The 16,495-nt window shown below is 46.0% G+C and overlaps 1 protein-coding gene across 1 annotated transcript in view; it reads right to left on the bottom strand.

Annotated features, from left to right (window-relative positions):
* usp34 (ubiquitin specific peptidase 34) overlaps positions 1-16,495 on the bottom strand; it is a 68,572-nt gene that overhangs the window by 11,408 nt on the left and 40,669 nt on the right. Inside the window, 33 exon segments of the mRNA XM_048248898.1 lie at positions 540-691; positions 987-1,061; positions 1,243-1,411; positions 1,822-1,907; positions 2,109-2,189; positions 2,322-2,387; positions 2,700-2,747; positions 2,861-2,936; positions 3,163-3,227; positions 3,347-3,442; positions 3,551-3,604; positions 4,199-4,277; positions 4,708-4,820; positions 4,823-4,863; positions 4,999-5,171; positions 5,440-5,534; positions 5,773-5,850; positions 6,039-6,095; positions 6,274-6,420; positions 6,735-6,800; positions 7,297-7,460; positions 8,190-8,494; positions 8,914-8,969; positions 9,242-9,346; positions 11,191-11,343; positions 11,751-11,875; positions 12,303-12,343; positions 12,475-12,557; positions 14,142-14,192; positions 14,195-14,344; positions 14,993-15,079; positions 15,219-15,302; positions 16,229-16,351. Of these exon segments, the coding sequence (XP_048104855.1) occupies positions 540-691; positions 987-1,061; positions 1,243-1,411; positions 1,822-1,907; positions 2,109-2,189; positions 2,322-2,387; positions 2,700-2,747; positions 2,861-2,936; positions 3,163-3,227; positions 3,347-3,442; positions 3,551-3,604; positions 4,199-4,277; positions 4,708-4,820; positions 4,823-4,863; positions 4,999-5,171; positions 5,440-5,534; positions 5,773-5,850; positions 6,039-6,095; positions 6,274-6,420; positions 6,735-6,800; positions 7,297-7,460; positions 8,190-8,494; positions 8,914-8,969; positions 9,242-9,346; positions 11,191-11,343; positions 11,751-11,875; positions 12,303-12,343; positions 12,475-12,557; positions 14,142-14,192; positions 14,195-14,344; positions 14,993-15,079; positions 15,219-15,302; positions 16,229-16,351 (3,344 nt within the window).

Below are 16,495 nucleotides of genomic sequence, written 5' to 3'. Positions count from 1 at the left end.
TCAAGCCAAACCGTTGCAACTCTGCCATCAATCATTATGTTAAGCCCACCTAACGACTCTATACACGATTTCATTGGCCTGATTAAGTTTCAATTGCTGGAGCTCACAAGCCAACGGAGAGTTGCTAGACTAGCCCTGGCAGCAAATGTAATTTGCTGCCGCTAGGGGCGCGTCTAGATTTCTAGGCTAACTAAGAACAGTAACGGCAAAAAAAATATTCTTCTAGCTAATATGAATGACGATGCCCACACAAACTATGATAATGACATAAAGAACGATACCGTTCGGGATCACTTTTAGAGCGATATTAAGAACCATAAAAAGCTGACAGCTAATGAGGATCCATCAAATCTTAGACATAACATTTATCAACACAAAGAGGGACTTTTCTTACTGTAGGACAGTGTGGACGCTTTTATCATTATGGTTATAGTTATCATTTCTGGTGTGAACGGCCCTTAATTGTGTATGCACACACATCTCCAACTAAGTGGGTGTGCATGAATGTGTGTGTGTGTGTGTGTGTGTGTGTGTTTGACCTCTCAGAGCGGGACTGCTCCACCAGCAGGGCGATGAGTGCAATCATCTTCTCCAGTGCCGCCGGGCGATACTTCTCCTCAGCCAGAGACAGAATGTCCTCTTCCTCATCCTCCTCCTCGCCTTCCTCCTCCGACAGCACTTCCACCTGCGGCTGAGGACCAACAGACAGCTTATAATTAAAAGTGTGCTAGTGAGTGTGTGAGTGCGCACGTTTACCTCACGGTGCCTGAAAGTTATATCAAAGAGCTATTGTTATGTTAAGATCTAGTGTTGTGTCTTCTGTAAGGCTCTTTGGATAAACCTACGTATGTAACCATCATCATGTACAAATATACTATATATGAATTATATATATGAAGTGCATATATTCGTTTATATACAAATACAGAAGGCCTATGATGTCCACTCAGCACTGCTCTCTCCCATGGCAGAGTGTAAATACTCACATTCTCAGGGCCCTTAGTGCCCATGTAGAAATGCACCATAATGGAGATGGATTGAAGAGACAGGAGAAACTGACTCTGCAGGGTAAACAATAACAAGGAAAAACAAACAAAATCAACATTAGAAATCTTCATTTCGACCCTCATTCAGCACGTTAAAATCTTTATGTAACTAAAACTGCTATACCGGTTTAAACCAAACTCGACACAAATACAAATTGAACTGAAACTAGTGCAAGGTTACAGAAGGAGTTCCCACCTCCTCCTCGCCCATCTTGGCGAACTCGTAGAGAAAGGCGAAGTACTCGGTCAGGTGTTTGCTGTGCGGCTTCACACCATGCTCCATGATGGACAGCAGCGTCTTCACGAAGCGTGTCACACACGACCGACTACCGATGTCCTCCACTGGACCGTCCATATCGTCCGAGCTGAAAACGAGGACAAAGTCAGCAAGAGAAGACTGTGGAATACATGTCTAGATGACCAATCAGAGAGCCAACAAAGGGTCAATTACTGAGAATACTGTGGAATGCCTAGGTATTTATTATTAGGATCACATTTGTGATTGGATCTGGTAAAACCAGATAAGATCCTGATACCATCCTAGCCACATCCAGTATGACGCTAGAATGGTATCCAGGATGTTGCTAGGGGACGGTATCCAGTATGTTGCTAGGATGTCATCAAAATCTTAAGTTGGTAACTTTTCACCAGAGATGGTTGAAAGGGAACAGAAATGAAGGATTTTTGATTTCACTATGTAATGGATTTTCCCAGACCCCATTATGCATTCTGTTGGAGAGAGAAGAGAACGCTGCTGCTTTGCCACGCTACGTACCCATCCTCCATGCCAGGCTGCAGATAGAGGTGGGCATGGACAGGCCGCAGTCTCTGGATGACGTGAATACAAAGCCGCTGGAACATCTGACAAACACACACACACACACACAAACGATGTGAGCATGACCTGGGTTTATATGTGTGAGTGTGTTCACCTTTGCGCGCTGGAGTACTTGTAGTTGATGAACAACAAAACTCAAAACAACCCAGTTGTGTGTGGGTGTGAGTGTGTGTGTATGTATATATATATATTGTATACATGTGTGGGATAGTGACTGTGCGCACCTGCCGTACAATCTGATTGGGACATTTGATGAGAATCTGCATTGGCCACCAGTTGTCATCAGCCATCCGATCCAGGAACCACTGAAAAACATCACCGCCAAGCAAAACATCAGAGCCAAACTCTCACACACACACATACACGCACGCACGCACGCACGCACAGCACCGGAGCGGTCAGTGTTCACACATTAAGGGTGTCGAGCGGCGCTTTACCTCACAGGCCGCCTGGCTGTTGTTGAACTGTTTGGTTAAGAGCTCAATCCACTGCAGCATGGTAGGCTGAAAGGTTACAAGAGAGAGGAGTTATATTTTTAAAAAGGGATACCTTCTCGATGGTGTGCCATTTCAGGGGTCAACATAGCAATAGTAATAATGTCATAAATGGAGAACATGGTGAATCATAGGAATAAATCAGGCCCTCAATGTCGTCTTCCAGGCAGCAATGCATGGAAGGCACTAGGGTAAGCTGCCTTGAAGTTGACAGTGGGGGCTTAAAATACCATCGAGCAATAAAACATTTCTATACCCTTAATGATAAACATTTTGAGTAAATACTTCATATAGAAAGTGATTTGCAAATGGATGACGCACCTTCTCTTTGGAGTGGATAAAAGTCTCCAACACAAACGAAGTGCTGAGCTGTGGGGGGAGAGGTGTGAAACGACAAAAGAATGCATTACTTTCTGGAAACAAAGAAGTGGAATTAGCACTGTGTGTGTGTGTGTGTGTGTGTGTGTGTGTGTGTGTGTTACCTTAGCGGTCATGAGAGAGATGGCTTTGGGGTCCGGTAAAGTGCTGGGGATGCTGCTGCACAGCTGCCACATAAACCTGCAGAGTGGAAGAGAGGGATAGAGAGAGGAGGGGGAGAGGTAAAGAGGAGGAGAGAGAGAGAGAGAGGAGGGATGAGAGGTAGAGAGGAGAGAGAGAGAGGAGGGGGAGAGGTAAAGAGAGGAGGATAAAGAGGGAGAGAGAGACACAGACGTTCAAGCATTAATCTTCCAAATGGATCCTTTTTAGATGTAAAAAATGTGTCCAATTCAAACTGTGCACTCACCCAAAGTAAGTGTGCTCAAAAATATTCTTGTCCTGGAGAAACTGCATGTTATCATGCCAGATCCACTGTGAGGAGAGAGTACACAAAAACAAACAGCACCATCAAGAGTAGCACTAGCGTACACGACTAAAGAACACGGTCACTGCCTACACTGGTCTATTGTTAAGATGAATCATATTCAAACCTCCAGCAGGTCGGGAGAGACGTCAAAATTAAAGTCCTTCCCGTACTCCTCTTCCGGCTCCACTCGCTTATAAAATAACATATAGGCACTATGGGTCTGAGAGAGAGAGAGGGGGCATTACAAAACAGATCCAAACCACAGAGAAAAGTAATCAAACAAATACATCAATTAACACATCCCTGAAATACTGTGGCGGCATCTGACCTTTTCAAAGGAGAAATCCATGAACTTGTCAGTGACGGAGTCGTATGTTTTTGTCTGCAAAGGTAAAAGCACAAAAGGAGTCAACTTTAAGAGGCTAACAACACTTGCTAACAGGGTAACATCTTGTGACCGAGTTAGAGATGTATCAAGTATCAAGTCATTTATATAATATAGAAAATAAAATAATATATACATAAAAGCAACAGCATATGTAAAGAAAACAATTTGATATCTATGTTAAGCTTTAATTTGACATATTTCCCACGAAAGGGACCAGTGACCAGAAAAAATGACTACAGTGCAGCTGTTGAAGTGACCAGTAGAGCACATGACTACAGTGCAGCTGTTAAAGTGACCAGTAGAGCACATGACTACAGTGCAGCTGTTGAAGTGACCAGTAGAGCACATGACTGTTGAAGTGACCAGTAGAGCACATGACTGTTGAAGTGACCAGTAGAGCACATGACTACAGTGCAGCTGTTGAAGTGACCAGTAGACCACATGACTACAGTGCAGCTGTTGAAGTGACCAGTAGAGCACATGACTGTTGAAGTGACCAGTAGAGCACATGACTACAGTGCAGCTGTTGAAGTGACCAGTAGAGCACATGACTACAGTGCAGCTGTTGAAGTGAAGTGATTTTCTCACCGTCATCTCCCCACCGAAACATTCCGACGCCAGCTGGGCCGAGTCAAAGGGCTTCACCTCTGCGTCGTTAAACAGATACCTGAGACACACACACAGGAAGTGACATCAGTTACAGGGACTGGAAGTGACATCAGTTTACAGGAAGTAGCATCAAGAGAAAGGTGCTTTCATGCACTGCACACATAGCAATTAGCAATTAGTCAGTGGATTTCCAAATACATTGATGGGCACAGACGGAACATCACAGGGACATAAACCAGGTTGGGTTCTCCAGGGAATGTCGCATACATCACAGACAATCACCATTTTTGTTTTTTTTATTACGTTACATTTGTCATATGTTGTTAAATGGACAATATGTCTTAAAAGTTACACATTACATGACATAACCCTTGTGAAATGCCAACTTTATTTCCAGTCAGGCATGTTTGTCCTAAATGTCGGTGATGTGATATTTTATTTCCTGGGAGTCCGAGCTTAAGCAGTGTCCCCTCCCCTCCCCTCCTCACCACTTATTGTTTTTGTAGGCGTGGGGGTTGATGATGTCCCTGATGAAGCTGTAGTAATGGCCACCATCCGCCCGGCCCGCGGTGCACAGTCAATGCCCAATCAGATCAGATTCTCAGAGCTCTCCGTCGCCTTCACCACCGGGCCGCCACGGAAACCTGGCAAGAAAAAAAAAACAAAGATGCAATTGAAAGATATACAACAGAGAGTTCAAGAATGAAAATGAAAATGTAAATATAAATCTTAAAAGTTCAAAATGGGAGTCAAGGCACCACGACAGGAAGTGTGCTCACCTTCCTTCCTGTCCCCCTTGGCCATGAGGAAGTCCTCGGTGTAGGGCGTCATGTCCAGGCGCAGCGGGAAGGAGAAATGTGTGTTGACCTTTTCCTTCATCATGGTGACCATGTTGAAGGTGTAGCGCATGGTGTTGAAGCTCAGGATGCGCGGGAGCTTCTTGAAGCACGCCCTGCACAGGCCAAGAGAGGGATGAATGGAAAGGGAAAGAGGAAGTGGAGGGGGAGAGGGGGAGAGAGAGAAGAAAGTGTTGGAGAGAAAAGAAAAATAAGTTAGATATTGTCCATATACACTTTACACAATAAACACTACTAGCAAGTATCAGTGAAACATATTCAAAATTATAGAGGTTGGAGTTTTCAGCCATCCCTAGTGGTGTGTGGTGTACAAAGACCAAACAAACAAAAAACAAAAACACACACACACACACACACACACACCTCTTCTCCGCCCTGACTTTCTTGCCGCACTGGGAGCAGGTGTACATGTTGTCCCCCTCCAGTGTGTCCTTGATGGTCACCTCATCCAGAGACTCCTGCAGGAGGACGAAAGGACAAGATTACTACACAGATCAGCACACACACACAAACACATACACACACATACACAAATGCATGGCTTCCTTTATCTACACATCTGCATGTGTGTGTGTGTGTGTGTGTGTGTGTGTGCTTGACACAGAAGTATGTAGGTAGGAAGCTACGTATACGTTGTTTGTTTAACTGTGTGTGTGTGTAGTGTTCGAGGGTTGTGCAAATGTGCTGTTGACTCACATAGATGTTCTTCATGTCGGCCACCTGACACCTGACTGTGTAGAACTCCTCTGCCGTCTGACTCACATGGTCACAATCCTGAGAGGCACACAAAAGGGTTATTAGATCATGAACACACACACACACACACATATTTTTGGTTAAAGTTTTGCAAGGAGGCATTGCACATTGACCATATGCACATTCCCACAAAGTTGTATAAATGTTCGCTGAACACAAGCACTTCAAACAAAAACAGACTTTTTGAAAACAAAAAAATATCTTACCAATGAGACCACATTGTTTGTGATGACCCCACCAAAAAGTGTCTTCACTGTGTTTTTCTGTGGGGACAAGAGAGATGCGCATAAAGACACAATCAGACAGGGACGCGGCATACACTTAAAGAACACAGCCATGACACAAACTTGTAGTGACAAACACACACAGATACATCTTTTATGCACACACTGACGTGAACACACACACACACACACACACACACACACACACACAACTGACCAAGTCCTGCGACATCTCCTCGATCTTGGTGATGAGGTCCGTGAAGAACTCGGTCATGTCTTTTTGCTCGCCCGTGTTGAGGGGCTGCTTGTCCATGGTGTAGGTCTTACAGAACGGCCGCGGGTTATAGGCCTTCCTCTCGCTCTCCTGCAGAGGACGAGGAGGAGAAAAGGGTGAAGAGAAGGGAAGGAGAGAAAAGAGAGGGAGAGGTGGATGTAAGGACATAAGGAAGTTAAGAAACAGAATTCTGATTACATTTATTTTTTTATATGTCAAACAATCTTCTTTTCTTTCTATATTTAATGGTAATCTTTGGTTTAAACAGTGAAGGTGACACAAAGCCAGTCCCAACACAGATGAAATGAACAGCCTTTGATCGCTTTTACTCTTTAGCACACCCTAGTGGTCAAGACCAACACTTTTCCTGTGTAACGTGTTGGGAAGTATGGAGGACATCTTACCATGAGATAGGTGAACATCTTCTGAAGCTCCAGTAAGGTGGTCTTGTGCTTGATCTCCTCAGAGTACTGTGGACACAGAGTCCAGCACACACACACACACACACACACACACGAGACAGATGGAACAGGCAGCATATTTTAGTCAATAACCATTATTATTATTTTTTGTTTGCATTTACTTTAAAGGTCTGTGTGAAAGCAAATGTCTGCCAAATACTGAGTAACTCTAGATATGTGTGCAGTCGGTATGCGCACAGATGGTTAGAGTAGGTTTATTCACGCTTGAGTAAGCATGGAACTATGCCATGAATGTAAAGTGTGTGTGTGTGTGTGTGTGTGTGTGTGTGTGTGTGGGGGTTATTTGTGTATGAAGGTAAGCCTGAATGCTTGTGTGTGTGCGCGCTTTACACTATACAAACTGTGTGAATGGTGAATGACTGTGTGTGCATGTGTGTGTGTGTGTGTGTGTGTGTGAGAGAGAGTGTGAGTGAGTGTGTGTATATGTGTGTTTGAATGTGAATCTGTGTTTGTGTGTGTGTGTGTGTGTATGTGTGTGTCACACCTTGGCAGTGAAGACTGCTTGCCGGGCCTCGGGGATCATGTAGAGCTGCTGGATGGTGGAGGCCAGGTAGCAGGTGGCGCCCAGGTTGGTGAGGCCCACGAAGCGGCACTCCGCCCGCACGTCGTCATGGGGCCAGTAGTCCCACTTATAGGGGGCGTGGGAGGCTACGGAGGGCCAGAGAGGACAAACAGCTCACTCTCAGAAAACATGACCCAAGTTTGAACATTTGGCACGAAAAATGCCACACACACACACACACACACACACACACACACACTGCACATTGGCAAGTTTTAAAGATATTGAGATTAATGTCAAGCTGAACTATTTTCCTCTTAGGAAACATGACTCAGCTAAAAATAGGTGCACATATGTCAAGATGAGACAAATGAAGGTTGGGGCTCACATTTAGAAATCCTTTTCATTTAAATGTCAAGTCAAGCTCTTACACACCGAACCAACTCATGTGCGGGGACAAGACCCAAGTGAGTGTCACTTTGATTGATTGCTTCAGTTTCTACTGGGATATTAGAACAGGCTACGAGTGACTCAGCACGATGCGGCTTGTTTCAAGTTGAACTTTTGTCGGATGCCTTGGTTAAATTCCATCATCATACTGCCAAAGGGCTCCACTAAACAACATCAACAGCAGCTGCAGCAACAGCAACAACACTAATGCACCGACTTAGTCCCCCTTTGCCATCAGCCCTTGGTCTCAGTAGCCACGTTTACATGGACACTTTTAATCCAGTTAAAAACGGAATAACGGCTCAATCAGAATAAACATTCTCATACAAACACCTCAATCGGAATAAAAATTCCTGATACATCCATAACAAAAAAACCTCCCCCTTTCCCCATCATGCTTTTCTCTCAAAGACCCTCTCTCTCACCCTGCATGTGCTGAGACATGACCCAGTTGTGCAGCAGCCGGTAGTTGTCCAGCGAGCCCTTGACCATCTCCACCAGCAGGTCGTAGGCGGCGGCGCGGGCGGCATGCGACTTGCACTTGGGCTGCCGCCGGTCCTTGAGGCTGGGCAGCAGGAAGAGCAGGTCATGCGTGTCGCGCAGGAACTCCTGGCCCTCGCGCGAGAACTTGAACGGCGGCTTGTGCTTGAGCACGCTGGTGGCCAGCCGCAGCAGCCCGGTCAGGCCGTCGTCCTCCACCGCGCCGTCCTGCTGGTCCAGGATCTCACGGCTAAAAAGACAGGATGGCTTAGATTATTATAAATTTATTATTGAATTTATTATTATTATTGGATTTAATAATATCACGACTGCAGAGTTTGTTACTATATCACAACTGCAGAGTTTGAGTTTAATCATTTGTAACAGGGTAATAATTTTTTTTATCACAAGTGCAGTGTTTGGCTTTAACTACTATTATTATTATTATTATTATTATTATTATTGTTGTTGTTATTATTATTATTGCAAATGAGAGTGCACACACTTAAAAGTGAATGTAAATGAGAGGTCCTGCTGGTCCATGATCTCACGGCTGCAGCGGGGACAATGGACAGATTTTTATTTATTTATTTATGTAGTCAAACAAGAGGGCAAAACATCAAGTGCTCAAAGTATGTATGCTGGTAATGACCACTTAGAGTGGCTTACCTGCGAATGCAGTCCGCAAGGTGCCTGGCCAGAGCATCAAGGTCCAACAAAGTCGTCTAGGAGAGAGAGAAAGAAAGAAAGAAAGAAAGAAAGAAAGAAAGACAGACGTCTCCATCACTTAAAGCAGGGATGGCAATGTATGCAAGATGCTTGATGAAGAATCTTGCAAAAACACCTTCACTTCACTCACATAAATCAGGCACAATCTTTTACACTGACACTTCCATGCACCAACAAAGAACAATTTATCTTCAAAACGCACAAAGAAGAAAAAACACACACATTCCACACTTAAATCTAAAGCAGTGTGAGTGCAGTTCAGGGGTACCTGGCTGGCATCCTTGACGTGGATGTTGTCGATGAGTTTGCACAGCAGCCAAAAGTACTCCTTGCAGCCCGTCCTCAGCAAGGGCTCCTCCTCATAGTCCTCCACCTGAACACAAACACGTATCCCATCAGCCCCCTCATAGTCCTCCACCTGAACACAAACACGTATCCCATCAGCCCCCTCATAGTCCTCCACCTGAACACAAACACGTATCCCATCAGCCCCCTCATAGTCCTCCACCTGAACACAAACACGTATCCCATCAGCCCCCTCATAGTCCTCCACCTGAACACAAACACGTATCCCAGCAGCACCCTCATAGTCCTCCACCTGAACACAAACACGTATCCCATCAGCCCCCTCATAGTCCTCCACCTGAACGCAAACACGTATCCCATCAGCACTCTCATGTAGAGGGTAGGTAGGTAGAGCAGTGCTTCTTAACTGGTGGGTGGCAGAACCGTACTGGGTGGGTCGCAGAGCTTGTGGTTTAAAAGGGGGAAAAAAAAGCTACCCTATCAGATCTAATGTCAGACTTTTATTTTGATAGACTTTATTTGTATGCCAGTCGTTGCCATGGACACAGACAATGTTTATGTGACCTGTCATGTTAGACATCATGTTAGCAACAAATATGGCAAAACGACCCTGAACACTTGAAGTATGCATTCACTTACGTTGAGGACGGAAAGGAACAGAAGCCACAGTGTGTGGTGTACAGTGAATTGCTGGCACATGAGAACATGAAACCATCAAAACTAAAGGCCACATGGAAACAAAGCACCTGACAAACCTGTCGAGAACTTTTGAAAGGCGACAAAGGAGTTGAGGACATCACCTATGTGTCTTACAAAGAAGTTGAGGACTTCACAAAATGTAACTTACATCAGCATGCTTAAACAAGTATAGCCACTTTGCACATCTTACCACATAGCTCACTATAGTAGACTGTAAGTTGGCTTGAATGCTAAAAATATGGGTTGTGAAATTGAGGCTCCTAAGGTCAGACCAGTTAAGTTAGGAGCATAGACATCAGTATGTGAGTCAGTACGTGGTATTGATTTTGGACTAAAATTTAACACCGTTCCTGTATGTCAATTTTATTGTACACTACAAATTAATTTAAGCCGTGTGCCCATTTTCTGACATGTAACTCAAGACGCGAGCTTAAAGATATTTTGCACAGCAGCACGTTTGAAAAGGATGTGTGACTGCTCATCCATTGTCCTTTGCTGTTGTTGTTTGTGATTGCATGGCACATGATCCTTCCCACAGAGTGCTGTTTGCAAACCCTGCCATCAAAGATATAAAGCTTTGTTGAGCGGCTATTGATTTTAGGAGGGAGTCTCTAAATCGGACACCTGTGAATAATTCAACAGCTCTGGCACGGAGAGAAGAAAAAGTGTGTGTGTGTGTGTGTGTGTGTGTGTGTGTGTGTGGGACTAGAAGGAAAGATGGCGTGTTCTCCGTACCCCAAGCGACTTGAGATCAGGAACCTGAGCAGTGTGTGCATGTGGATATAGTGTGTGTGTGTGTGTATGGTGTGTCACTGTACCTTGAGGGCATATTGGGCAGGAACTTGACAAGTATCATAGCGTGTTTGTCCATGTCTCTTTGAGAGCCTGTGCGTCAAGAAGTGTGTGAAATTGAGACGTGTGTGTGTGTGTGTGTGTGTGTGTGTGTGCGAATGAGCGTATGTGTGTGTGCGCGTGTGTGTGTGTGCGCGCGTGTGTGCGCGTGTGTGTGTGTGTATGGTGTGTCACTGTACCTTGAGGGTCTGCATATTGGGCAGGAACTTGACAAGTATCATGCCGTGTTTGTGCATGTCTCTGAGAGCCTGTGCGTCAAGAAGTGTTTGAACTTGAGAAGTGTGTGTGTGCGTGCATGTGTGTGTGTGTGCGTGTGAAATTGAGAAGTGTTTGTGTGTGTGTGTGTGTGTGTGCGTATACCTTGAGTGGCTTGAGTGCCTGTGCGTCGGGCAGGAACTTGAGCAGCGTGGAGGCGGCGAGCAGCAGGAAGGACCTGTTGATGCTCTCACCCCCCTCCAGCCCACAGAGAGAGAGCTTATAGAGGCCATTACACGCCTCGTGCCGCACCGCAGCCTAGGATGGAGGGAGAGAGAGAGAGAGAGAGAGAGAGAGAGAGAGAGAGAGAGAGAGAGAGAGAGAGAGAGAGAGAGAGAGAGAGAGAGAGAGAGAGAGAGAGAGAGAGAGAGAGGCAAAGACAAAGTAAGTGACATGAAAACAGCCAACAGGAGTTATTAAAAGAAAATGAAAGGAAAAAAGGATGAGAAAGTGAAAGGAAAAAAGGATAAGAGAAAGTGAAAGAACAGTGAGAAAGTGAAAGAAAAATGTCAAGAATGAGAGAGCAAGGTAGAGTGAAAAGTGAAAGAAGAAAAACAATAGAAAAGGTAGAGACACCTACATAATGACACTATGAAAAATACAAGTTAAATATATTCTCTCTCTCTCTCTCTCTCTCTCTCGTCATCTCTGGCTCTGTGACGTACCTCGGGGATGAGCAGTGTCAGCTTCTTGAGCCAGTCGTGCAGGTGGTCACTGTCGGCCAGGCTGGACTTGACCGTGGAGCAGCAGTGAGCCCAGCTCACCAGCAACCACATGGAGTAGTGAGTCACTGAGAAACAACACAGAGTTGAAAACACGCACACACACACAGAGTTAATCTCTCACACACACACACACAGCTAACTACACACATACACAGAGTTAAAAACACACATACAGAGTCAATCAATCACTCACACACATAGCTAACCACACACATACACAGTTAAATACACACAAACAAACAAACACACACAGAGCTGAATACACATATACACATTAGTTCAATACACACAGGCATACGGTAGTTCCTTGCTTGTCCTTGCCGTAACACTACACTACTATAACACAAAAGGTGACACTAAAGGTGACATGCGAATCAAGTGATGATACAAAGGACAACTCCTTTAAGCAGTTGTCTAGCAGTGTCATTCAGGGCTTTTCTGTGTCATATGTTACATAGAGGTGCAGCCTAGGTGTTGAGTGTGAGTTCTCACCTTCGTGACGTGATCTGTGATCAGATTGAGCCTTCAGAACCCTAAAATACACAGGAAGAAAATATCAGCATTGAGATCTCAACTAGAACCTGTCAAATACACTGTAGTCAGGGGATACCTGTGTTTGGTCGTGTGTGTGTGTGTTTAAGTCTGAGGGAAACCATGGCGTTACCTGTGAGCCAAGTTGTCATACGTGTATGTTACATTGATGAGGCGCTGGATGAGGTTGGTGCCCTGGACAAGGCCGAGAAAGACCTGAGGGGGAAACAGACACACACACACACAATTAACACTTGTGAGGTTCATTCTATTCAACCGTAGTACCTGAGACCTTAGTGGTTATTATGCCAGAGGCAAATCTTCATGCGAGCAGGAGAAGAGATACCAAGTAAACAAGGAAAGATACAACACAGCAAGATGTGTGTGGGATGACATGAAACTGAAGAAGGGAAAGAAAGAAAGATAAGGAAACCAAGGGGAAGATAGGAGGGGGGTCATTCCAAGGTCAGCAGAAACCAAGAGCTCTACTGGAGTCTGTAACAACCCCAGACTGTTGGCTAGAGAGAGAGCAGGTCCTAGATTTCCTTGAGTGAAAGTAAAGTCTTCCCCTTGTGGTATGTATTTAACTGAGCTAAATTCAGACTGAAAAGAATGTTAACCTGTTCTTGGAAAAAAATAGGACTTGACATCTTGAGATGTTGAATCAATAATCAATGGTATTTATTCATCAACACAATACAGAAATAAATCAGAATGACTGTCAGCAAGTTAGTGAGACGAATTATAAAAAGAGTGAGACTCCATTCGGTTCGTTAGAGCCATGAGCGGCGCAGAGTCTCCCAAGATGGCGAAAAGTAAAGAGAAACAGTAAAAGAAAATGTACCCACAAAGGCAAGGAGGATACAGTGCATATTAGGACTGTGGGGAGTAGAGTAAACACAGGCTAAACAGATAAGCAGTGCTCTTCTGGGGCTCAGAGCCCAGGTGTCGGCAAATTTACAGGTGGTACACCTGCAACCTTGAAAGGGCATGAGGAAACTACTGCCAACCCAGTTTAATATAAGGAGTGTTTTTCTGACCCACAGTAAACAGGGCATAAGCTGAGGCAGAGTTGTTGAAATCTCTCATGGAAAAGTGTCAGGATTCATACAACAACTAAAAAAAGTCCACGAGAGAGAGAGAGAGAGAGAGAGAGAGAGAGAGAGAGAGAGAGAGAGAGAGAGAGAGAGAGAGAGAGAGAGAGAGAGAGAGGGGGGGGAGCGGGCGAGATCGAGAGGGAGAGAGAGCGAGAGGGAGAGGTGCCATTTGGCACAGAAAGGGAAACACAAAAAGACAGACAGAGGCATTTTGCTTGGAGAGAAAGAACAAGAGAGTAGAGAGAGACCGGTAGCCATAGACTATAAACACGACTGGAATAGCAGAGTGACCGCATTAGCTGGAGAAAGGCGCACGCGCGCACACACACACACACACACACACACACTCCTGTTTGACAGGGGCAGGTGTGACAGCTGCAGATCAGCGGTGGTGTGGGCTGAATGTGTGAAGCCCTTTCACTCAGTCGATCTCGTTAAAGACTAACGACAGTCACCCCTGCAGTGGCAACAAAAGGGTAAACTTTACAGACAGACAGAAAGAGCTAGACAGAAAGACTCACACTAGAGGCAGAGAGAAACAGGCAGGCAAGCAGTGCGCTGGCACACACACACACACACACACACACACACACACACACACAGACTGCACCGCAGGCACAAAGAGAGACAGACATACAGACCCACCAGAACAGACTGAAGAGACAGACAGGTAGAGTGAGGTAGTGGCGGCCGGTGGACGTACCTCGGTGAGGCGCGGGATGTGCAGGCCCTTGACGTGATCGCCCGGCTTCCTGCCCGGGACTTGCTGGGCCAGCTTTAGCATGGCGAGGAGTCGCTCACGCCCGACCAGGCGAACACGTCGTGGTAGGCCAGGTCCAGGTCGGCTGGGTCCACCGCAAACTGGCAGATGAGCTTCAGCAGGCACGCCAGACAGTCCAGCAGCCACTGGGGGAGGGGAGAGAAATGCAGAAAGGAAGAAAAAAAGAAGGAAGGAATGACAGAAAGAAGAGGAGAGAGAGAAGTAAAGGAATGAATGACAGAAAGAAGAGAGAGAGAAGTAAAGGAATGAATGACAGAAAGAAGAGGAGAGAGAGAAATAAAGGAATGAATGACAGAAAGAAGAGGAGAGAGAGAAGTAAAGAGAAGAATAAGAAAAAAAAGATTTAAAAAAGATTTTAGTAAAGTAAAAAGACAGAAAGAATAGATTAATTAAATTTAATTTAAAATAAATTTTTTTTTAAAATGTTTCTTTATAGATATATAATAATTCAATGATCTTGAATTTCAGATACACAACATGCCTCATTAAATTATCTCTTTATGAAACACTAGGTCAAACACATCTGTCTAGTTGGATCACTGAGCACACTGGACCAATCGGATCCTTGGCCACGACTTTTCCTCTTCCTGGCAGCGCCACTGAACTATGTGGCGTTTCAGCGCACAAACACAAGCCCAGTGGGACGTCACTGTCGCTGCTGTGGTCTCCAGCTGGACTGGTTTTCTGTGAGGGGAGCTCCATCAGCCGGAGCACACACACACACAGCTGGACTGGTTTTCTGTGAGGGGAGCTACATCGGCCAGAGCACCTACCACAGTCCAGGATTCCTGCTCCTTGGGCTCCAAGATGGCCGAGTTGAAAATCTCTAACAGCAACTGTAGACCGCCAGACCCGACAAACTGTGGAGAGGGAGACAGACAGAGAGGCCCATTAAAATCTCCCCTTGGGGGTAGTTTGTGCATCACAAACTGTGAGAGTGTGAAAGTGTGAGTGTGTGAGTGAGAGAGAGAGTGAGAGAGTGAGAGAGAGAGAGTTCACCTTGCAGCTCCATGTATTCTTGCTGTTTTCAATCTGGTCCTCACTGGAGTCGTCTGAGTCTGGGTACAGATCACTGTAGCTCCCCTGTGGGCAGGCACAAGAGAGGTGCACACACATGTGGTTAGACCAGCCCGCTCAACCTAGCATGATGACCAGCCCGCTCAACCTAGCATCATGACTAGCCCGCTCAACCTAGCATGATGACCAGCCCGCTCCACCTAGCATGATGACCAACCTACTCAACCTAGCATCATGACCAGCCCGCTCCACCTAGCATCATGACCAGCCCGCTCCACCTAGCATCATGACCAGCCCGCTCCACCTAGCATCATGACCAGCCCGCTCAACCTAGCATCATGACCAGCCCGCTCAACCTAGCATCATGACCAGCCCGCTCCACTTAGCATCATGACCAGCCCGCTCCACCTAGCATGATGACCAGCCCGCTCCACCTAGCATCATGACCAGCCCGCTCCACCTAGCATCATGACCAGCCCGCTCCACCTAGCATCATGACCAGCCCGCTCCACCTAGCATCATGACCAGCCCGCTCCACCTAGCATCATGACCAGCCCGCTCAACCTAGCATCATGACCAGCCCGCTCCACTTAGCATGATGACCAGCCCGCTCCACCTAGCATGATGACCAGCCCGCTCCACCTAGCATGATGACCAGCCCGCTCCACCTAGCATGATGACCAGCCCGCTCCACCTAGCATGATGACCAGCCCGCTCCACCTAGCATCATGACCAGCCCGCTCAACCTAGCATGATGACCAGCCCGCTCCACCTAGCATCATGACTCGCTCGCTTAACCTAGCATCATGGACAGACTGCAGTATTTGCCAAAGGTTGAGGATTGCATTAATGTGAACAGTGTGTGTTGTTAGTACACTAAGACATAAGATATAAGGACATAAGTGTGTGTGTGTTGTAGACTTTCTACTAACAGTGTGTATAAGACATGCTTGTTTGTGTGCGTGTGTACGTCTGTGTGTGTGTGTACGTACGGTGGACTCTCTGTGGATGCGGCGGTTGGGTTTCCCCAGAGCCTCGATGATCTCCAGAGCGTAGAGCAGCTTGTGGGGACTCTTGATCCTCAGCAGATCCTTCCAGCACAGACCCTCAGAAACCTGCCCACAAACCACAAACATTAATGCTTCCACATACTACAGTGGAAGGAGTGTGTGAGTGTGTGTGTGTGTGTGTGTGTGTGTGTGGGTTGATCATTGCTGTTGATGCTTTGAACGGTGATAACAAAAATGTGTACACAGCCC

The sequence above is a fragment of the Alosa alosa genome, chromosome 7, assembly GCF_017589495.1.
Source record: "Alosa alosa isolate M-15738 ecotype Scorff River chromosome 7, AALO_Geno_1.1, whole genome shotgun sequence".
Lineage (NCBI taxonomy): Eukaryota > Metazoa > Chordata > Actinopteri > Clupeiformes > Clupeidae > Alosa > Alosa alosa.
Note: the sequence above shows the minus strand (reverse complement) of the source record. Positions and strands in the feature narration are given on the sequence as shown.